The following is a 23,013-nucleotide window of genomic DNA, read 5'->3' as shown; positions in this document are numbered from 1 at the left end:
CGCACTGCGCATGCGGCCTCATGGGCGGTGCCGCCCTGCCCGGCCCAGGGCTGAGGGGGATGGGAGGCGGGGTCTAGGGCCCGGGGGCGGGGCCTCGCAGCCCGCAGAGACGTGCGCCTGCGCCGCCGACCGCAAGGTGCTGTTTCAGGTTCGCGTTCCTGGACGGCCCGGGACTTCTAGGCAGCGGCTCCCAGGCAGAATTGCAGGAGAAAAGATGCGTGTGGCGCTGGGGCCTCAGTTCTCGGCCAGACTTCCTGGGATATCAGTCTGTTTTTCTTTTCCGTTTTTTCTTTTTTCAGACGGAGTGTCACTCTGTCCCCAGGCTGGAGTGCAGTGGCGCGATCTCGGCTCACCGCAACCTCTGCCTCCAGGGTTCAAGCGATTCTCCTGCCTCAGCCTCCCTAGTAGCTGGGACTACAGGCGAGCGCCACCACGCCTGGCTAATTTTTGTATTTTTAGTAGAGACGGGGTTTCGCCATGTTGGCCAGGCTGGTCTCGAACTCCTGACCTCGGGTGATCCACCCGCCTCGGCCTCCCAAAGTGCTGGGATTACAGGCGAGAAACATCGCGCCCGGCCATGTCAGTCTGTTTCTTCTCGTTCCTCTAGCTTCTCCACAGGCCGGCTGACGTTCTCATTTTCATTGATTCATTCAGGACATTGTTATTGACACTCCACCTGCACTGCGGGTGCAAAGGTGATGGAGGCTGGGCCCTGCACTCCTCGAACTCACACACCAGTGAGAGGAACCAGGAAACTGCATGACAAAAGGATGACAAATGCTGACAAACGCTATCATGGGAAATGGACATGAACACAGAGCAGAGCGCCCCTCCATCCAGTCTGTGGAGTAATCCAGGAGGGCTTCCCAGAGGAGGTAGCATGTGTTGACCGCTGAGTGACAAATGGGGACGGATATTCAAAGCAAAGGGAGCAGAGTGTGCCAAGCCACGTGAAGTACAGAGTTCTCCTCTCTTTTGAGGCTTTGGGGTCACCTTCCCAGATACTTCTAAACACTAAATTGTAGCCAGGGGCATCTCCTACTCTCACTGCTATCATGATCACTCTGGTCTGTGTTCCGGCTCGCTGGTGCCCTTTCGTCTGGCTGCCCCTAATTGCACTGCAAACAGCTCCCACTGAGTTTTCTAAAATACAGATCTGGCCGGGCACGGTGGCTCACGCCTGTAATCTCAACACTTTGGGAGGCTGAGGCAGGCGGATCACTTGAGGTCAGGAGTTTGAGACCAGGCTGACCAATATGGTGAAACCGTGTCTCTGCTAATACAAAAATTAGCTGGGCGTGATAGCGGGTGCCTGTAATCCCAGCTACTCAGGAGGATGAGGCAGGAGGATCGCTTGAACCCGGGAGGCGGAGGTTGCAGTGAGCTGAGATCCCACCATTACACTCCAGCCTGGGCGACAGAGGGAGATCGTGTCTCAAAAAAATATATATGTATACAAATCTGAATGTGTTGCTACCTTGTGTAAAACGTTTAACAGTCTTCAGGTGTTCAAACTCCCAGGTTAGCTTAGAGCATAAAATTGAGCCATAGTCTCCCTCTCTCTCTCTCTTTTTTTTTTTTCAGATGGATTCTTGCTCTGTCGCCCAGGCTGGAGTGCAGTGGCGCCATCACAGCTCACTGCAACCGCCACCTCCCAGGTTCAAGTGATTCTCCCTGCCTTAGCCTCCCAAGTAGCTGGGACTACAGGCGCCCGCCACCTCGCCCAGCTAATAATGTTCGTATTTTTAGTTGAGACGGGGTTTCACCGTGTTAGCCAGGATGGTCTCCATCTCCTGACCTCATGATCCACCCGCCTTGGCCTCCCAAAGTGCTGGGATTACAGGCTTGAGCCACTGCGCCCGGCCATCTTCCCTTTCTTAACCACCCCATCACTCCCTCTCCATCAACAGCAGTACGTCCAAATTATTCCCATGACAGCTCTTACCCTTTTTACTGTAATTTTTCATGTGCAATTCTGTGTATGTCCTTAAAGGCCAAGCAGCTAGTCTACGAGGTACTCCATAAGCGTTTCAGGACTGCTAACATTTATTCAGAGATGACCGTCTGCCAGACACTGTGCTGACTGCCTTCATATGGATCATCTCATTTAATCCTCTCAACAACCTTATTTGACAAGTATCCCCATCATACAGAAGAGAAAACTGAAGCTCAGAGAGTTTAAGTAACGTGTCCAGAGATACACGTTGGCACAGTGAGGAGCTAGGGTTCAAATCCTGGAAGGAGAGACAGCTATGGTCACTCTGCTGCACCCTCAAATTTCTGAGATGGGAAGTGGGAGGAAGGGGTGGCAGAAATCTACATTTTAAAAAAGCAGTCAGGCGGGGCACGGTGGCTCACGCCTGTAATCCCAGCACTTTGGGAGGCCGAGGCGGGCGGATCACAAGGTCAGGAGATGGAGACCATCCTGGCTAACACGGTGAAACCCTGTCTCGACTAAAAATACAAAAAATTAGCCGGGTGTGGTGGCGGCACCTGTAGTCCCAGCTACTCGTGAGGCTGAAGCAGGAGAATGGCATGAACCCAGGAGGCGGAGCTTGCAGCGAGCTGAGATGCGGCCACTGCACTCCAGCCTGGGCGACAGAGTGAGACTCCGTCTCAAAAAAAAAAAAAAAGCAGTCAGCTATGGATTCTGGTCTAATGGATAAGACAGCCGGTCTGGACTCACCTACACACCCTTGGGCCTGCTCTGGGGAAGTGGGGGTGGGGGCCGGGGAGGGACAAGGGCACTTTTCCTGCTGTAGGTGACTCATCGTGACCCTGGCTTAGTCACAGCCTGGCACAGTGAACCAGCAGAAGCAGCCATGCCAGTGTGAATTCTGGCTGGTCTGTGAGCTCTGGACCTGACCCAGAGACTGCCTGTTCCAAAGCAGTCCCCCTAAGACCCCTCCCTAGGGCACATGGAAATTACAAGAAAAAGATTTTTTTTTGTTTTTTCGAGACAGAATTTCGCTCCTGTTACCCAGGCTGGAGTGCAATGGCACGATCTCAGCTCACCGCAACCTCCGCCTCCTGAGTTCAAGAGATTCTCCTGCCTCAGCCTCCCAAGTAGCTGGAATTACAGGCATGCACCACCACGCCCATATAATTTTTTGTATTTTTAGTAGAGACGGGGTTTCTTCATGTTGGTCAGGCTGATCTCAAACTCCCGACCTCAGGTGATCCGCCTGCCTCACCCTCCCAAAGTGCTGGGATTACAGGCATGAGCCACTGCGCCCAACCGAAAAAGAATTTTTTTTAAGAAGAATAGGCCAGGCATGATGGCTTACGCCTGTAACCCCAGCACTTTGGGAGGCAAAGGCGGGTGAATCACTTGAAGTCGGGAGTTTGAGACCAGCCTGGCCAACTGGGTAAACACCATTTCTACCAAAAATACAAAAATTAGCCAGGCGTGGCGGGCACCTAAGTCCCAGCTACTTGGGAAGCTGAGGCAGGAGAATCGCTTGAACCCAGGAGGCGGAGGTTGCAGTGAGCCAAGATCGTGCCACTGCACTCCAGCCTGGGGGATAGAGCAAGACTCTGTCTCAAGGAAAAAAAAAAAAAAAAAAAGGAGAAGGAGGAAGAAATCATAACTAAGCTGGAAAATAAAGAGATAAGCAAGAAGGGAAGACCCAGCCATCAGCCGCCACTCAAGCGTGTCTTCCCTCCTTGTAGACCCAGGAGAATCCAAAATTTCAGACACCAACAGCACAGGAACGGGAGTGACCCTCGGGACAATGAGCGTGCAAGCCCATCCCTCTCTCCTTTCTTTTCTCATCCTCCTTCATCCCCTTCAAACATAAGGATTTGCAGCTACAATGGTGGCTTTCACCCTCTGATAAGCCTGAGACCTGCCCTACAAAGAAAGTGGCCTCCTTGCTTAGGCGAGGTTTCTGGTGTCTATTTGGGGCGGGGTGAAGGAGAGAAGGGAGGGTCCTGGAAGGAGGCTCTGAAGCAGAGGTGAAGTGGGGGAGAGAATGGAAGGCTGCTGATTCCAACAGAAAAATCCACCCAAATCTTCCCCTCCCAACTCTCCTGACTAAAGAAAGGCATTCCTTCTTTCAGCAATGGGGAAGAAACTGGAGCTCCACAACCTGCTTGCCTGCCTGTTTCTGTCCCCTGAAGCTTCTAGAGCCGTATCATATGGTCGTGACACTGCCCAAGGCTGGCTACCATGTAAACAGCTCGCTCTGAAGTTGGGCTACTTATTCCCTCTTTTCCTTAAAAAAAAATAAAGCAGGCAGTAAGAAAATTTTTTTCTGGCCGGGCGCGGTGGCTCACGCCTATAATCCCAGCACTTTGGGAGGCTGAAGTGGGCAGATCACGAGGTCAGGAGATCGAGACCATCCTGGCTAACAGGGTGAAACCCCGTCTCTACTAAAAACACACAAAAAAACTAGCCAGGCGAGGTGGCGGTGCCTGTAGTCCCAGCTACTCGGGAGGCTGAGGCAGGAGAATGGCGTGAACCCGGGAGGCGGAGCTTGCGATGAGTGGAGATCCGGCCACTGCACTCCAGCCTGGGCGACAGAGCGAGACTCCGTCTCAAAAAAAAAAAAAAAAAAGAAAAGAAAAATATTTCTATCAGTCTTTCCGCCATCTTTCCACGCCACCACAATGGTGTGCATGAATGTCCTGGCTGATGCTCACAACAGCATCAACAGTGCTGAAAAGAGAGGCAAATGCCAGGGTTTTTTTTTTCTTTTGAGACAGAGTCCTGCTCTGTCTGCCAGGCTGGAATGCAGTGGTGCAGTCTCAGCTCACTGCTAGTTCCATCTCCCGAGTTCAAACAATTTTCCTGCCTCAGCCTCCCAAGTAGCTGGGATTACAGATGTGCGTCACCATGCCTGGCTAATTTTTGTATTTTTAGTAAAGACAAGGTTTCATCATGTTGGCCAGGCTGATCTTGAACTCCTGACCTCAGGTGATCTGCCCAGCTTGGCCTCCTGAAGCGCTGGGATGACAGGCGTGAGCCATGACGTACAAACGCCAGGTTCTTACTGGGCCATGCTCCAAAGTCTTTGTCCAGTTTCTCACCGTGATGATGAAGCGGGGTTACATTGGCGAATTTGAAATCACTGATGATCACAGAGCTGGGAAAATTGTTGTGAACCTCACAGGCAGGCTAACCGAGCATGGAGGCATCAGCCCCAGGTTTGATGTGCAACTCAGAGATCTAGAAAAATGGAAGATAGGCTGGGCGCGGTGGCTCACGCCTGGAATCCCAGCACTTTGGGAGGCTGAGATGGGTGGATCAAGAGGTCGGGAGATTGAGGCCATCCTGGCTAACACAGTGAAACCCCGTCTCTACTAAAAAATACAAAAAATTAGCAGGGCGTGGTGGTGGGCGCCTGTAGTCCCAGCTACTCGGGAGGCTGAGGGAGGAGAATGGCGTGAACCCGGGAGGCGGAGCTTGCAGTGAGCTGAGATCCAGCTACTGCACTCCAGCCTGGGCGACAGAGCGAGACTCTGTCTCAAAAAAAAAAAAAAAGAAAAATGGAAGATAATCTGCTTCCATCCCACCCGTTTGGTTTCATTGTACTCAGCTGGCATCATGGACTGTGAAGCAGCAAGACAAAAACACACAGGAGGGAAATCCTGGGATTCTTTTTCTAGGGATGTCATACATGTTTAAAAATAACATGCTTCACGGACAAAAAAAAATTGTTTTTGTTTGTTTTTTGAGACTGGAGTCTCGCTCTGTTGCCCAGGTTGGAGTGCAGTGGCATGATCTCAGCTCACTGCAACCTCCGCCTCCTGGGTTCAAGGGATTCTCCTGCCTCAGGAGGCCAGGTTGGTGCCGAACTCCTGACCTCAAATGATCCACCCACCTCGGCCTCCCAAAGTGCCGACATTACAGGTGTAAGCCACACCACCCGGCCTAAAAAGACAATTATTTGGGCCGGGCGCGGTGGCTCAAGCCTGTAATCCCAGCACTTTGGGAGGCCGAGACGGGCGGATCACGAGGTCAGGAGATCGAGACCATCCTGGCGAACACGGTGAAACCCCGTCTCTACTAAAAAATACAAAAAACTAGCTGGGCGAGGTGGCGGGCGCCTGTAGTCCCAGCTACTCGGGAGGCTGAGGCAGGAGAATGGCGTGAACCTGGGAGGCGGAGCTTGCAGTGAGCTGAGATCCGGCCACTGCACTCCAGCCTGGGCGACAGAGCGAGACTCCGTCTCAAAAAAAAAAAAAAAAAAAAGACAATTATTTGTATCAAGATGGCAAAAAATTGCTATTTAAAGAGAAAACGGACAGTATCACCTTCCAAAATGTGTGTGAGAGAGAAAGAGAAAAGGTGGGTGTGTGCAGGTACAATTTATGGTAGTGGGAAAATGCATTCCTGCCCTGTTCTCATCCACATATGGAGACAGGGAGGGTAGAAAGGGGGCAGGGAGATGTCCAAGGGATGGACAGTGGAAAAGGGAAGCCGCAGTCCTCCCAGTGGGTAGCCTGCAGTTCTGCAGAGACAGGAACCAGTCTTGAAATGCGCAAAGGTGGCCGGGCACAGTGGCTCATGCCTGTAATCCCAGCACTTCGGGAGGCCGAGGCAGGTGGATCACCTGAGGTCAGGAGTTCAAGACCAGCCTGGCCAACATGGTGAAACCCCATCTCCACTAAAAATACAAAAAATTAGTTGTGCGTGGTGGTGGGCGCCTGCAATCCCAGCTACTTAAGAGGCTGAGGCAGGAGAATTGCTGGAACCCAGGAGGCAGAGGTTGCAGCGAGCCGAAATCGAGCCACTGCACTCCAGTCTGGGTGAGAAGAGTGAATCTCCAAATAAAGAAATAAAGGAACACTTTGGGGCACCGTGTGAAGGGAACTCCAAGGAGAGTCTTGGGAGGAGACGGAGCTAGGAGCGAAGGTAGGAGGCTGCGCCTTCCAGGAAAGGTCAGTGAGATGTCCCCACGGGCAATGTGATTGTAGGACCATTGAGAATGGGTTATTTGCTTTGCTGTGTGCAAACTCCTCTCAGCACCCCTATCTTTTAGGGAAGCTGCTCACACACAGGCCTTTTTGCTGGGCAGAATCAAGGAGAAGATGCCCATTTCCTCTGCCACTCTTCTCTGCCCCCAGCCTCCTTCCGCTTCCTCTCAGGAGCCCCTAGGTTAGTGCCTTGCGGTTCCCTCTGCCTTGAGCACTCTTGCTCCACATCACCAGCAGTCACTTCCTCTCCTTGTTCAGGTCCCTGCTCCAATGTCATCTCCTCCGTGAGGCCTTGCCTGACTGTCAACTACACACCAACACTCCCTCTCCCCTTGTCGGCTTTGCTTCTTTTCCTAGCACTTCTCTCTTTCTAATATATTACATATTTTCCTTATGTATCGTCTCTATTCTTTGCTGGAGTGTAAGCTCCATGAGAACAGGGATTTGGTCCTTTTGTTGTTCCTGCTATATCCCAAGAGCCTCGCCGAGATCCTGGCACACGGCAAGCATTCCTTCAGTAAATACTGGTTGAATGGGCCAGGTGTGGCAGCTCACACCTGTAATCCCAGCACTTTGGGAGGCCAAGGCTGGAGGATCATGAAGTCAGGAGTTCGAGACCAGTCTGGCCAATATGGTGAAACCCCATCTCTACTAAAAATACAAAAATTATCTGGGCATGGTGGCACGCACCTGTAGTCCCAGCTATTCAGGAGGCTGAGGCAGAAGAATTGCTTGAACTCGGGAGGTGGAGGTTGCAGTGAGCCGAGATTGCACCACTGCACTCCAGCCTGGGTGACAGAGTGAGACTCCGTCTCAAAAAACAAAAACAAAAACAAAAACAAAACAACAAAAAAAACTGTTGCCCAGGCTGGAGTACAGTGGTGCGATCTCAGCTCACTGCAACCTCCGCCTCCTGGGTTCAAGCGATTCTCCTGCCTCAGGAGGCCAGGTTGTTCTCGAACTCCTGACTTCAAATGATCCACCCACCTCAGCCTCCCAAAGCGCCTGGTTGAATGAAGGAAGGATGAGTGGAGAACTGGCGGAAGCTGTTGTCTAGAGCCAGGATTAGCTTCCCACAATTGGCAGATATTCCTGGAGGTCACGGGACTTCCCTCAGGATGTGAGCTGAGGGCACAAACCAGTCCTGGTTACCTCTCAAAAGGTCAGAGTAGGCCGGGCACAGTGGCTCATGCTTGTAATCCCAGCACTTTAGGAGGCCGAGGTGGATGGATCATGAGGTCAAGAGATTGAGACCATCCTGGCTAACACGGTGAAACCCCGTCTCTACTAAAAATACAAAAAATTAGCCGGGTGAGGTGGCGGGCGCCTGTAGTCCCAGCTACTCAGGAGGCTGAGGCGGGAGAATGGGTGAACCTGGGAGGCGGAGCTTGCAGTGAGCCCAGATCGTGCCACTGCACTCCAGCCTGGGTGACAGAGCGAGACTCCATCTAAATAAAAAAAAAAAAACAAAGAAAGGTCAGAGTAGGCCAGGCACAGTGGCTCACGCCTGTCATTCCATCACTTTGGGATGACCACGTTGAGATCGCACCACTGCACTCCAGCCTGGGAGACAGAGACTCTGTCACAAAAGAAAAAAAAAGGCGGATGCCTGTGTAATGTCTGCAATGTCACTCTCACATGCATTCTGGTTTGCTACAGAAACGAATGTTGACCCAGTTATAAAGCATGTAATTGCACTTAATATCTATCTTATCTATCAGCGTCTCGGAGCCACTGTTACTGTGGATAAACCAAACGAATACTTGCAGTGCTTTCATTTTTCCTCGGGAAAATTAATCGTGGGAAGAGGCATCAAAATGTAGGTGTGCATACAGGATCGTGTCAAGCCCAAAATATCACAGGTTGCGTGGTATCTTCATTGTTTGAGAACGTCCACCCTAGGTTACAAATCAAAGCTCCTCAAGCAGCTGGGCTGACCCCGGGGCTAAACCTGTTCTTGTCTCTAAGCCCCACGTGCACCGTTCCCTCCACCCACAGCCCGCCGCCCTCTTAGAAAAACTCACAGCCATCTGCCAATGAGCTCTGCGGTTGCAGCTTGAAGCTCTCATTCTTTTTTTTTTTTTTTTGAGACGGAGTCTCGCTCTGTCGCCCAGGCTGGAGGACAGTGGCATAATTTCGGCTCACCGCAACCTCTGCCTTCTGAGTTTAAGGGATTCTCCTGCCTCAGCCTCCTGAGCGGCTGGGATTACAGGTGCTCGCCACCATGCCTGGCTAATTTTGTATTTTTAGTAGAGACGGGGTTTCACCATGTTGGCCAGGCTGGTCTTGAACTCCTGACCTCAGGTGATCCACCCGCCTGGGCCTCCCAAAGTGCTGGGACTACAGGTGTGAGCCACTGCGCCCGGCCCACTCGTTCTCTTTCTTGTGGAGGCAACACCGATTTCATTTTGGGGAGTCATCTCCTCCCACTCTTGGTCCTGTGGTTTCCGGTGTGGTTCACGTAGCTGTCTCCAGGGCAGGCACCCGATCCAGGCCTGACGAATCAGAATCTACTCCTCTCCCTCGCTACAGTGACTGGGTCAGGGTGGATACCTCATTCAACTTGCTGCGCTGAGAATCGGCTCTGAGACTTTCACATTTTGGGAAAGAGGCACTTCCTCTTTCTTTTTTTTTTTTTTGAGACGGAGTCTCGCTCTGTCGCCCAGGCTGGAGTGCAGTGGCGCGATCTCGGCTCACTGCAAGCTCCGCCTCCCGGGTTCACGCCATTCTCCTGCCTCAGCCTCCCCAGTAGCTGGGATTACAGGCGCCTGCCACCACGCCCAGCTAGTTTTTTGTATTTTTAGTAGAGACGGGGTTTCACCATGTCAGCCAGGATGGTCTCGATCTCCTGACCTCACGATCCGCCCGCCTCGGCCTCCCAAAGTGCTGGGATGACAGGCGTGAGCCACCGCGCCCAGCTGGCACTTCCTCTGTCTGCCTCCAATGCTGAACCGACAGAATGAAAACCTGGAGCTGTGGGCGGCTGTTGCTGCCACCCCACCTCCAGGTGAGAATCTGCTTGGAAGAGAAGCCACTGTAGAGGAAGGTGGAGCCAGGTGATGGCTCGAGACACATTCCTGACCGTGTGTGAGCACCTGGAAGCAGCCCTACCCCGGGACTAAGGTGCTAATGCTCATAAATGCCATTTGTTTTGGCCCAAGCCAGTTTGGACTGGGTTTGTCACTTGCAACAGAATTTGAACGCAAGGTGGCTGGGCACGGTGGCTCACACCTGTCATCCCAGCACTTTGGGAGGCCGAGGCGAGAGGATCGCCTGAGGTCAGGAGTTTGAGACCAGCCTGGCCAACATGGTGAAACCCCGTCTCTACTAAAAATACAAAAATTAGGCCGGGCGCGGTGGCTCAAGCCTGTAATCCCAGCACTTTGGGAGGCTGAGGCGGGCGGATCACAAGGTCAGGAAATCGAGACCATCCTGGCTAACACGGTGAAACCCCGTCTCTACTAAAAAATACAAAAAACTAGCCGGGGGAGGTGGTGGGCGCCTGTAGTCCCAGCTACCCGGGAGGCTGAGGCAGGAGAATGGCGTGAACCTGGGAGGCGGAGCTTGCAGTGAGCTGAGATCTGGCCAGTGCACTCCAGCTTGGGTGACAGAGCGAGACTCTGTCTCAAAAAAAAAAAATACAAAAATACAAAAATTAGCCGGGTGTAGTGGCAGGCACCTGTAGTCCCAGCTACTCAGGAGGCTGCGGCAGGAGAATCACTTGGACCCGGGAGGCAGAGGATGCAGTGAGCCAAAATTGTGCTATTGCACTCCAGCCTGGGTGACAAGAGGGAGACTGTCTCAAAAACAACCTGCAACATGAGACCTTTGGTTGCCTCCCGGGGGGCCCTCTTCGTTTCCTGATACTGACAAGGAGACCACGTTGGCAAACACATATTGCTTTATTTAGTGTTTCTCTGGATTGCAGAAGTGTCAGCAGTGGGCTGAGATCCCCGGAAGGGCACAGAGGCAGCTGGGCAGCCCCCAGGCCCTTGAGGGTAGGGGTGGGAAGAAGCAGCAGAAAGAGGTGGTGCCCTTGCCGCTCCCCCCAAGGCCAGCCATTCCCCATGCTCCCATGCCAGGGAGGGGTCAGGGGCCAGAAAAGGCCCTACATCGTTGAGTGGGGCCCAAGTGTGCAGGCAAGCTGTCTGTCATCCTAAGGCCTGGACTCTGGCAGAGGTACTCTTCCCACCCGGCGGCCCCCAGGGCTGATTGCTGGTCAAGAAGCCAGATCTGCTGTCAAGACATGACTGGGTTTTATGGGGCTCCCAGTCCCTGGGAGTGGCAGTGAGGCACGCTGAGGAGGGGCTGCTGTCCTGGTTTTGTGGCAACCTGCCGTATGACCGCGGGCAAGTGCCTTCTGTTTGGGCATCCGTCTTCTGCTCTAAAACATCAAGGGGCTAAGCTGGATGATCTCCCAGTCTTCCAACTTCTATGGCGTAAGACATCCTTCCCCACTCCGGCACGGCCTCAGACTGCGATGATGAGAACAGTAAAAGGGCGTTCTTTTTTTCTTTTTTTTTGAGACGGTGTCTCGCTCTGTTGCCCAGACTGGAGTGCAGTGGTGTAATCTTGGCTCACTGCAACCTCCACTTCCCGGGTTCAAGCGATTCTCCTGCCGCAGCCTCCCGAGTAGCTGGGATTACAGGCGTGCACCACCATGCCCAGCTAATTTTGTATTTTTACTAGAGACGGAGTTTCTTCATGTAGGTGAGGCTGGTCTCGAACTCCTAACCTCAGGTGATCAGCCCACCTCGGCCTCCCAGAGTGCTGGGATTACAGGTGTGAGCCACCGTGCCCGGCCTAAAAGGACATTCTTAAGGCAGGAAGAAGAGGGCAGGCAAGCGTGGTCTCAGCCTGCAGATGGAAGTCAGAGTGGGCTGTAAAAGGTGCAGATGGGCAGGCAGGGAGACAGGTAGACAGACAAGGTGCCAAGGGAATCAGGAGGAGAGGTGGCCTGGCCAGCGAAGAGGGCACCAGAGCCCAGCCCACCCCACCTCTTGGCTATATTCCTTGCCCTGCTGGGGTCAGGGAAAACACACCCAGTGTGTCCTCGGGTGGGAAATGGCTTTTTTTTTTTTAAATAGTTTCCTATAAAGCATCAAAAAAAACCTCAGAGAAGACCTCAGCAAAAGTTCCCTTCTCTCCAACATTTGGCATCAGCAGTAGGGCTGGCATGGCTCGCTCTGGCCCTGGCTTTGCTATTGCTGTGGCCCGGCCTGGCCCACTCCTGGGGTAGCTCCTGGCCCCTGCTGCTCCCTCGAGAGGGATGGGCAGGAGGTGGGAGACGGCAGGTGGGCTTCGGGGCGTCCCTGGGTCCCCGTCTGAGGGATGGGCAGGAGGTGGGAGATGGCAGGAGGGTTTCGGGGTGTCCCTGGGTCCCTGAGGGATGGGCAGGAGGTGGGAGTCAGCAGGGGGGCTTTGGGGTGTCCCTGGGTCCTCATCTGGAAGTTTGAGTCTTTGGTAATTGGGAGGGGAGGAGAGAAGCAAAGCGCTGGGAGCTGGGAATCCAGTGAGCGCCTTTATCACCGGGAATTCAGCCTGGGAGCGACCTGTGGGGGCAGAGAGACACCCAAGTGGTGAGGGGGGAGACGGGGGGCCCTGGCACTCAGACTTTTTTATCCTTTTTATGGAGAATTGGGGTCTCGCTATATTGCCCAGGCTGGTCTTGAACTCCTGGGCTCAAGCTATCTTCCCACCTCTGCTTCACTAAGAGTTGGGATTACAGCGTGAGCCGCCGCACCCAGCCCCAGCGCTTAGATTCACGGGTTTGATGCAGGCAGGAGTGGTGGGGGCCTAATGGTCTCCATCCTGGAGACTTGGACCTGACTCCCACAGGAATGCCCACCAACCTGGCCAGGGTGAGCCTCTCCTCCCTCTTGGCACCCCCCAATCATCCCGTATCTTCCCTGTATTACCGTGCTGTCTTTTTTTTTTTTTTTGAGACAGGGTCTCATTTTGTCACCTGGGCTGGAATGCAGTGGTGAGATCTTGGGTCTCACTGGAGCCTCAGCCTCCTGGGCTCAAGCGATCCTCCCACCTCAGGCTCCTGAGCAACTGGGAGTACAGGTGCCCGCCACCACACCTGGCTAATTTTTTTGTATATATACATATATTTTGAGACGGAGTTTTGCTCTTGTTGCCCAGCCTGGAATGCAATGGCGCAATCTCAGCTCAACGCAACCTCCACCTCCCGGGTTCAAGTGTCTCTCCTGCCTCAGCCTCCCGAGTAGCTGGGATTACAGGCATGCATCACCACGCCCTGCTAATTTTGTAGTTTTAGTAGAGACGGCGTTTCTCCATGTTGGTTAGGCTGGTTTCGAATTCCCAACCTCAGGTGATCTGCCCGCCTTGGCCTCCCAAAGTGCTGGGATCACAGATGTGAGCCACCGCACCTGGCCTTTTATTTTTTTTTTTGAGATGGCATCTCACTCTGTTCCCCAGGCTGGAGTGCAGTGGCATGATCTCAGCTCACTGCAATCTCCACCTCCTGGGTTCAAGCAATTCAGCAATTCTCCTGCCTTAGCCCCCACTAGCAGCTGGTATTACAGGCATCTACCACCACGCCCGGCTAATTTTTGTATTTTTAGTAGAGATGGGGGTTTCACCATGTTGGCCAGGCTGGTCTCGAACTTCTGACCTCAGGTGATCCACCCGCCTCGGCCTCCCAAAGTGCTGGGATTACAGGTGTGAGCCACTGCACCCGGCTTTCGTATTTTTTTAGTAGATGGGTTTCACCATGTTGGCCAGGCTGGTCTCAAACTCCTGACCTCAGGTGATCCACCCGCCTCGGCCTCCCACAGTGCTGGGATCACAGGCGTGAGCCCCTGGCCTCAGGTGATCCGCCCGCCTCGGCCTCCCACAGTGCTGGGATCACAGTGGGCCCCTGGCCTCAGGTGATCCATCCGCCTCGGCCTCCCACAGTGCTGGGATCACAGGCGTGGGCCCCGCACTGCCACCTTTACAACTTTCTGCATTGAGGGGTTCGCACGGCCCCTCTCTCCGGCCCTCATGGGTGGGCCGGCGGATGGAAGAGGTGGTACGATGGCCTCTGGATTAAGGCCCATGGTGAGGCGCCCAGGCTCTGCCCAGCACAGCCAAGGAGGGCTTCGCTATCACAGCCAGGCCATGAGCGGGAAAGCAGACCCCACTCACCACAGCCAGGTGCCCGTTCTTGGCCTTGGTGATGAGCAGCTCCGAGCCGGGGGTGAAGTCGATGGTACCATCCCTGCCGGGGCCCCCTGCAAACGTGATGCTGGGGGAACGGGGCGGGTGAGGGTTTTTCCATGGAGACAGACCCCCAACTCTAAGGTGGGCCCCCGCTCTGTTCCTGGATGCCCACACAGCCCCCGCTCCACCCCCCACCCTGTCCCCGGGTGCCCACACAGCCCCCTCTCCACTCCCGGCCCGCATCTCACCTGCCCTGGTTGATGTTGACGTTGTTCACGCGGTCGGCACTGATGGCTGTCTTGGTCAGCGTCTCAATCACATGGTCACTCTGCAGCACCACATCTCCCTGGGGCGCCAGGAAGGAGGGATCAGGCCCTGACCAGAACTCGAGGACCCTCTGCCTCACCTCCCCATCCACTCCTCACCCCCCATCCACCCCCCACCTCCCCATCTAACCCCCACCTCCCCATCTACCCCCCACTCCTCCCCATCCAGCACCCCATTCACCCCAATCCCCCCTACCCCCTCATCCCATCCATCCCACCTCCCCATCAACCCCCACACCCCCTTCCCCCCACCTCCTCATCCACCCCCCACCTCCCCATCTCCCCCATCTACCCCCCGACCTCCCCAACCCATCCATGAAAGGGCACCTTTTGCTTATTGTCCTCACGCTGTACATGAAGCACAAACAGACTGTCGCTCAGGCTGCTGACAGAGATTCCTGAAGGGAGAGGGCAAATGTCAGAGGTCAAGTGTCAAAGCAGGGGCCCTCCCCCTGCAGCCCTGGACCCCGGCTGACCGGTCAGGTTGGCGTAATCAATCCTCTGCTTGACTTTGGCGTCCTCCACGATGACCACGGCGTTGGGCGTCAGCAGCAGCTGCCGGGAGCGAGGCTTGTAGCCCTTGCGGTCGTATTTCACGACAGGCACAGCGTACTGGGGACAGAGGCCGGGCTGAAGGGGCTTGGGGAGAAGCTCTCAAGGCTCCGCCTGTACCCTGACCTGCCTCCGGCTTCTGGCAGCAGAACCGCACTGCTGGACTCAGGGCTGCAGGCAGGCTCTTACCCGAATGGGCTCCGATGGACTCAGGGTTAAGGGCAGGGTCTTACCTGAATGGGCTCAGAGCCCAGGGCCTGCAGCACTCGGGAGCTGATCTCGTCTGCACCTGCAACCCAGATGGTGGGAATGGATCAGAGGAGGCAACAGGGGGCCAGGACGATGACGAAAGGTCTGAGCGCTGGAAAGTCAAAGACTCACCAAGCCGGGTGCTGATGAAGAGTCTGGGCACACTCTGAGGGTAATTATCCTTCTTGCCCTTGAAGATCTCACTAGCCACTGCTTTCTGCTGCAGCTAAGGAGACAAGGGGGGTACCATCTTTGGGGGCAGAGCCAGCCTCAGGACCTGAGACAGCCTCCCTCACCTGCTTGCTGGTCTCTCTCTGGCTCAGCACCAGGAGGTTGAGCCCTGCCCTCCCACACTCCCATCAACCCACTTCCTGACCCTCTGCCGCCACCAAACACTCCCCAGCGGTGTCATGAAGGCACTGCTGGGTTTTGAAACTGGCCTTGGTAATGCTTCCGCACCCCATCAGGCCCTGGTGGCCCTGAGACTCAGCTCCAGCTTGGGGTCTTCTAAGTAGCAGATCACTAATACTCAAGGTTACTGAAGGTTATCTATGCTGGGTGGGTGCTTTAGAATCATCCAGTACTGAGTTGACAAAAACACGGCACACCAACCCATGCCTGTAATCAGGGCAGACATCACCAATCGATCCAAGTGAAGACGCAAACTTTTCAACACAGGGTTCTGAGCAGTCTCTACCAATCAAGGGCAGCTGGCCCACGAGGTGAACCCTATTGGCCACCCCAAATGTACTCCAGCGTCCACTCCTACACAAGGCCCAGCTGAGGTTGCCGGTAGACCGGGGTAAATACGGTAGACCAAGGTAAATACAGCAGACAGGGGTAAATACAGCAAACAGGGGTAAATACAGCAGACAGGGGTAAAAACGGCAGACGGGTAAATACGGCAGACAGGGGTAAGTACGGCAGACGGTAAATACGGCAGACGGGTTAAATACAGCAGACGGGTAAGTACGGCAGACGGGTAAGTACGGCAGACGGTAAATACGGCAGATGGGGTAAGTACGGCAGACAGGGGTAAGTATGGCGGACAGGTAAATACGGCAAACAGGGGTAAGTACGGCAGACAGGGTTGTAAGTACGGCAGACGGAGTAAATGCGGCAGACGGAGTAAATGCGGCAGACGGGGTAAATACGACAGACAGGGATAAATACGACAGACGGGGTAAATACGGCAGATGGGTAAATACGGCAGAGATAAGTACGGCAGACAGGTAAATACGGTAGGCGGGAAACCGGGGTAAATACGGTAAGCGGGGTAAATACGGCAGACGGCGTTAATACTATAAAAGGAGTAAATACGGTAGACTGAGGTAAATACGGTAAGCAGGATAAATACGGTAGATTAGGATATATACGGTAGATGAGGGTACATACGACATACGGTAGACCGAGATAACACAGTAGGCAGGGTAGATAGGAAAAGCCGAGATAAATACGCAAGGCAGGGTAAATACGGTAGACCGGGATAAGTACGATAGACGGGGTAGAGTAGACTGGGGTAAATACGGTAGACTGGGGTAAATACGGTAGACTGGGGTAAATAGAATGGACCGGGGTAAATACGGTAGGCGGGGTAAATACGGTAGACCAGGGTAAATGCCCCTCCAGGCCGACACCCTCTGAGGAATGCCTGCCATTCCCTGACTCCACTTCCTCATCCTCACCCAGCCCCACTCTCCGTACCTGCTGCTTCCACTCAGGGCTGATACTCCGGCAGTATTTCCACACCATGTTCTTTATGCACAGCTCCCGCAGAAGCTCTGAGGCCTGAGGGGAAGAGTGAGGTCAGAGCTCCTGGACACCTCCTGGGCCCTTCCCTCTGAAGACATCGAACATGTTATCCCAGCCTTTGGATAAGCAAAGCCACCTCCATCGGGACGACGCTTCCACTCCTGAGTCAAGAGACCTTACTCAGCAGGGCGCGGTGGCTCACGCCTGTAATTCCAGCACTTCGGGAGGCCGAGGTGGGTGGATCACCCGAGGTCAGGAGTTCAAGACCAGCCAGGCCAACATGGTGAAACCATGTCTCTACTAAAAATAAAAAAATTAGCTGGGCGTAGTGGCAGGTGCCTGTAATCCCAGCTACTCGGGTGGCTGAGGCAGGAGAATCGCTTGAACCCAGGAGGCAAGAGGTTGCAGTGAGCCAAGATCACACCACTCCCTGGGCGACAGTGTGAGACTCCATCTCAAAAAAAAAAAAAAAAAAAACCTTACTTTTCACTGCCCAGCTCTGGTCAGGGCCCTCCGTGAGCCCCTCCCTGACCGATCCTTTGGCCCCAAGAAATCAGACCCTTCTGCTGTGTGCTTTGATAGTCCCTAACTTGGCAGGGGGTGCCCACAGACCTCACGCAGGGCAGGTGGGGGCGTGGGCCAGGAGGTGTCCAGGACATTCCGGGGCAGCTGCCGCCGCAGATTTAGCAAAAAAGAGGTGCGCACATGGTCCAGGAAGAAGGCGTTCTCCGGGCAACGAGGGGCGTGGCGCAGGATGAAGCCTCGGATTAGCCTGGGGTTGGGGGCCAGACAGGGTTGGGGGTGAGGAGGCTGGTGGTGAACCCCCCACACGCCCTGCTCTGCAGCCCCCACAAGGCACCCTGGTGCTCACCGCCGGATGGTCTGCGCTGCCCACTTCCTCTTGGTTGCCTTCCTCCGGCCCAGCGTTCCACGCCACCACGACTGGATGCAGATGGCTGTCGTGGAGACCACAGATGGCTGACCTCTATCTTCTTACCATGGTGGCCCCCCCGGCCCCAGACCCCGCCCCTTCTGAAAACCCATGGGCCCACGAACCTGATCGCTTCACCCGGAGGAATTTCTGCCGCCAGTGAAAGCCCCTCCAGGCAGCTTGGATCTTTGTGGCTGCAGTTGGGAAAGAAAGGCAATTGGCCGGAGCGCGGAGGGCCAGTTGGGAGCCTGGTGCCGTCTGCGCTCCATAAGTGGCATGAATGGGAGAGTGGCTGAAGGAGCCAGCGAGCAGGAGAGTCGTGAAGAAGAATGAATGTGGGGACTGCCCGGAGAAGGGGGGGCAGTGGGTGCGATGGCGGGCGTGAGGCTGGAGCTGGTGGGGAGGGGATTCCAAGTCGACTAGTGGACTCCCTGGAGAAGGACTCCCTGGAGCTGGGTGTGGGGCTGGAGCTGGTAGGGAGGGGTGGACTCCCTGGAGAAGGAGCCCAAGGGAGTGACTTCCTTGCTTCCCGGAACAGACCCCCATGCGGCAAGAAAGGTGGGCTTCTCTCTCACCTAGGCTCTGCCGCCGGACCTCCAGGGCATCCTCTGTGGCAAACAGGGTCTTGGGGAAGCGGATGAAGATCTTGGTCCTGGGAAAGCAGCAGTGATCAGCCTGGGGTTGCCAACCCTATTCCCCGCAGGCACCTGGCATGGGCACTACTCACCTGCCCATCTTGTACTCTTCTGGCTTGTAGCCCAGGTGTCGGACCAGCACAGCCACCCCATCCTGCGGCCGTCCTGCCCACGTGGGCCATGTCTCTGGGCACAGTGACTTGTACCTGGAGATAGGAGGGGCAGGAATGCACGCGGTCCCCACTCACCCCAGTTAGCAGCCTGCTCTGGGGACCCGAATCAGCTTTCTCTGGGCACCCGCTGGGTGCTCCCATTGACTCGTTCACAGCTCGCAGGAGGCTCACTCGGTCACTGCCCCCATTTTAAAGATGAGGAAACCGTTCTTATCTACCTAAGGCAAAGTAACTAGAAAGTGGCAGAGATGAAATTCACACCGTTTGACCCCCCAGACCCGACTCAGAAGAACCACAAAGCTGCTCCACCCTCTCTGAGCCGCTTGGAAGCTGCCCTACAAGGCTTGCTACCGCCTGCCTCTGACGCCTGGCACGTGGACGTAGGCCTCCTGTACCCCTGAGCGGGCGTTCCCGGAGGGCACGGCCTAGGGGAGCTGGCTGTTCTTTCCACCCAGCTTGATGTCAGGTCTGCAGCACCGAAGGTTCCCAGCACGAGGCCCCCAGCAGCCCAGGGCCTCCGCGTCCACATTTCTAAAATGGGGCCGAGAACCCCTGTCTGCCCTCATGGGACCTAGGGGCTCCTACTCTCCCGCTCCCCTTCCCCGGCACCAAGCCGGACCTGCCCCTACCTTTGCAGAAAAGCTTCGTATTTGCGGCGATAGGCAAAGCCGGCTCTGCGCACGCGCAGGTTCTCCATCAGCCCCAGGTACTTCACCTGGTGCCGGATCAGCACCTCATCAAAGCGGCCTGGGGGAGGGGGAGAGCCACGGTCAGCGGGCTGGCGCTGACAGTCTGTCACTTGCAGGGGAGGCCCGGCCCCTAAGTCCCCCGTGGGAGGGGCCTACCGGGCTGTTTGGCATCATTAGGCTTGATGCAGCGGACGTAGGCGGGCTCCTTGGACTGCAGGATCTCCACCAGCTGCAGGAGGCTCATCTTGAACTGGGTGGCGACCTGGTGAGCCGAGAGGCATGGAAGGTTGGCCGGCGCCGGGCTAAAGCTGCAGACCCCAGCAGCGAGTACCCCACTCCCCCGGCTGGTGACGCAAGCAGCAGCCCCTGAATGGGCCTGGTCCTTATTCCTCCCACCGCACATTCCTCACCGCAGAGGAAGGGGGCCAGACTCCACCCTTAACCCTCTGGCTGGGCGAGGGACCGCAGTCTACCAGCCTCACTCCAGCCTAAAACTCCTGCTCAGGTCTCCCAGCAACCTCAATGGTACACCTCCCGTTAGTGGCCCTTCTTTTTCTTTCTAGAACTTCAGGGCTGCCTTCCTGAACAGCGTGTCCCATGCTACACATTCAGCTATTATCTGGGTACGCTGCTCTGCAGGACCTGGAAGGATCTCGGGCCTGGCGGAGGAACACACTCCTTAGCAAAGACTCACAATTCCGTGCGGTCCGAGAGTAGCAGGTGTGTGCCTGGGGGTTCTGAGAGCCCCACAAAGGGACAGCTCATCCAGTCTGAGGGGTAGGGGGCACCAGGAGGCGTTTTCTAGAAATGACGCCCGGCTGAGCTTTAAAGGATAAGGAGGGGCGGGTGCAGTGGCTCACGCCTGCATCAGTGGCTACAGGGAAAGACGGAGGGGAGGCTGCTAAGTACTGCGGCAAGATCCACTGGCTGGTGGAGGGAGACAAGGAGAAAAAAGAACTAAGGGACCGGGCACAGTGGCTCACGCCTGTAATCCCAGCACTTTGGGAGGCCGAAGTGGGTGGATCACCTGAGGTCAAGAGTTCAAGACCGCCTGGCCAACACGGTGAAACCCCAGCTCTACAAAAATTAGCTGGGCATGATGGCAGGTGCCTGTAATCGCAGCTACTCGGGAGGCTGAGGCAAGATAATCAAGTGAACCTCTCACTTGAGCCTGGGAAGCGGAGCTTGCAGTGAGCCGAGATTGCACCACTGCACTCCAGCCTGGGCGACAGAGCGAGACTCTGTCTCAAAACAAAAAAAGAACCAGGGATGACACCCAGGTTTCCGGCCTGGGGGACTGGGTGAGTGATCCCTGTCCTGAGTTAGGGAGAGAAGGAGAAAGCCTGGAGGGGAGACCAAGGGCCCGTTTGTTATAGCCCAGTGGGGTCTAGGGTGGCTGGGGCCATCCAGGGGAAGAGGATGAGATACCTGAGTCTGTGGCTTGTGGGAGAGGCCTAGGCGGGAGGGTGTGCAGGCATCCACAGCAGGGAGACGCTAGGGCCAGGAGGATGTGGACGCTTCAGGAGAGGGTGGGGCAGACAGCAGCAGCGGGCAGGGGCCCAGGGAGCCAGATCCTGGGCGGCACGACGCCTGCATGCCCTCCCTGCTAGGCAGTCTGGCTTCCACCTCCCTATGCACCCACTAACCTCACTCTTCTGGGGCTCACTCTTCTTGCCAAGCCCAACAGCCGTACCTCTGTCCCCAGCTCGCTGGAGCTCTCCCTGCACCTGGCATCCTGGCCATGCCTGCCTTTTCCGGTCCTTCTCCTTGATGCCATGGCTTTCCCTCTCACCTCCTGGCCTTTTTAGACTCTATGTCTGGATTGCACCCTGACTATAGGTTCATCTGACATTCCCAAGTTATCTCCAATGCCTCCTCCTCCAAGGAGCCTCCCCAACCCCTCGCCCCTTCCACGCTGTCAGGCCGTTTGCTGTTCCCTCTTCTAAGTTTGCAAAGCACCCTGTGCACGTTGCTGCAGGCACACCCACCCATTCTGGTACCTCAGTGCCTGGCAGCGTCTGCTATAAATGTCTGCTGAGTGGGTGGACACATGACAGCAGCCACACAGAGGCAGCTGTCAACACAGGGACACCCACAGAGACAGATGTACACACGGATTCCCCTAAGACACAGCCCACACTTAAGACACACAGCTCCACTCTAGACACAGCACACACACACACACACACACACACACACAAGAAGGCAAACAGGGACAGGTGCGGTGGCTTACACCGGTAATCCTAACACTTTGGGAGGCCAAGGCAGGTGGATCACCTGAGGTCAGGAGTTTGAGACCAGCCTGGCCAACATGGTGAAACCCCATCTCTACTAAAAATACAAAAAATTAGCTGGGTGTGGTGGCAGGCACCTGTAATGCCAGCTACTCAGGAGGATGAGGCAGGAGAATCGCTTGAACCCGGTAGGTGGAAGTTGTAGTGAGCCAAGATTGCACCACTGCACTCCAGCAAGGCTCTGTCTCAAAAAACAAAAAAAAAGTAGGCAAAGAGGGACCTAAGGCAGCCCCCTACAGACACCAGCATATGTGCACACAGGCTCCAACACGCGTTCACACGCACACTGCCAGCTCCCAGGCTCATGCAGGCCCTCATGCATGTTGGGGTGCACACACCCCTGTGCCCGGTCCTGCCACCTCCTCACCGTCTCTGGCCGCTTCTTGTCACTGAGCTCGTTCCGGTCGAAGCACTGACTCATAATGGGATTCTTCGAGCTACACATGGTCTGTGTGGGCAGAGCCGGGGTCAGGGAGGGGCACAGGGACAGGCAGGACAGGCTCCTGGACACAGGTGCAGAGCAGTGGGCTACCACCACCCCCACCCCAGCCTCCTGGGTCCTCCTCACCTCCTTAAGGTTCCGGAAGAGAAGGTCATTGTTTTTGTCCAGAAACCCTGGGAGGGGAGAGCAAGTGTGAAGTGAAAGACAGCCTCCCTGCAGGCCCCTGTGGGGACGCAGCCCCAGGACCCTCACCTGTCACGCTGTAAGTCACCTCCCCAGCGTAGTGCAGAAGGCGGAATTCCCCTCGGCCCAGAGATTTCCGGGTCCGCTGGTCAGCCAGCTTGTGCCTGGGGGTGATGGGGTGGAAGCTGCAGATGGCCGGCCTGAACCAAGCCCTCTGCCTGCTAAAGGGGCTTCAGGAACAGGAACCAGCCACGTAAAGAGCAGGTGCACCCCAGGCCAGGCACGGTGGTTCACGGCTGTAATCCCAGCAGTTTGGGAGGCCGAGGTGGGTGGATCACAAGGTCAGTAGTTCGAGACCAGCCTGGCCAATATGGTGAAACCCCGTCTCTACTAAAAATACAAAAATTAGCCAGGCATGGTGGTGGGCACCTGTAGTCCCAGCTACTTAGGAGGCTGAGGAAGGAGAATCGCTTGAACCTGGGAGGTGGAGGTTGCAGTGAGCCAAGATTGAGCCACTATACTCTAGCCTGGGTGACAGACCAAGATTCCGTCTCAAAAAAAAAAAAAAAAAAAAAAAAAGCAGGCACACCCCAGGGCTGGGTCACTGAGGCAGGTCAGTGGCCTCCCTGCTCAGAGCAGACCACAGCGGCTCAGAGAGGTAGATGGCCTTGCTCAGGGCCACACAGTGCCAGGACT

The 23,013-nt window shown here is 55.5% G+C and overlaps 1 protein-coding gene across 5 annotated transcripts in view; it reads right to left on the bottom strand.

Annotated features, from left to right (window-relative positions):
- Positions 1–10,804: 10,804 nt before the first annotated feature.
- The window catches only part of MYO1C (myosin IC), a 30,590-nt gene continuing 18,381 nt past the window's right edge, over positions 10,805–23,013 (bottom strand). For all 5 annotated transcript variants that reach the window (XM_010373499.2, XM_030923434.1, XM_030923435.1 and 2 more), the window contains exons 15-32: positions 22,387–22,481; positions 22,261–22,307; positions 22,060–22,140; positions 19,555–19,660; positions 19,339–19,456; positions 18,629–18,742; positions 18,477–18,553; positions 18,027–18,095; positions 17,842–17,926; positions 17,583–17,742; positions 16,923–17,006; positions 15,351–15,444; positions 15,203–15,258; positions 14,894–15,029; positions 14,745–14,815; positions 14,340–14,437; positions 14,077–14,176; positions 10,805–12,473 (exon numbers count right to left, since the gene is read on the bottom strand). In XM_010373499.2, the coding sequence (XP_010371801.1) occupies positions 12,447–12,473; positions 14,077–14,176; positions 14,340–14,437; positions 14,745–14,815; positions 14,894–15,029; positions 15,203–15,258; positions 15,351–15,444; positions 16,923–17,006; positions 17,583–17,742; positions 17,842–17,926; positions 18,027–18,095; positions 18,477–18,553; positions 18,629–18,742; positions 19,339–19,456; positions 19,555–19,660; positions 22,060–22,140; positions 22,261–22,307; positions 22,387–22,481 (1,618 nt within the window). In that variant the 3' untranslated portion in view covers positions 10,805–12,446. The remainder of the gene's footprint in view (positions 12,474–14,076; positions 14,177–14,339; positions 14,438–14,744; positions 14,816–14,893; positions 15,030–15,202; positions 15,259–15,350; positions 15,445–16,922; positions 17,007–17,582; positions 17,743–17,841; positions 17,927–18,026; positions 18,096–18,476; positions 18,554–18,628; positions 18,743–19,338; positions 19,457–19,554; positions 19,661–22,059; positions 22,141–22,260; positions 22,308–22,386; positions 22,482–23,013) is intronic.

This window comes from Rhinopithecus roxellana, chromosome 19 (assembly GCF_007565055.1).
Source record: "Rhinopithecus roxellana isolate Shanxi Qingling chromosome 19, ASM756505v1, whole genome shotgun sequence".
Lineage (NCBI taxonomy): Eukaryota > Metazoa > Chordata > Mammalia > Primates > Cercopithecidae > Rhinopithecus > Rhinopithecus roxellana.
Note: the sequence above shows the minus strand (reverse complement) of the source record. Positions and strands in the feature narration are given on the sequence as shown.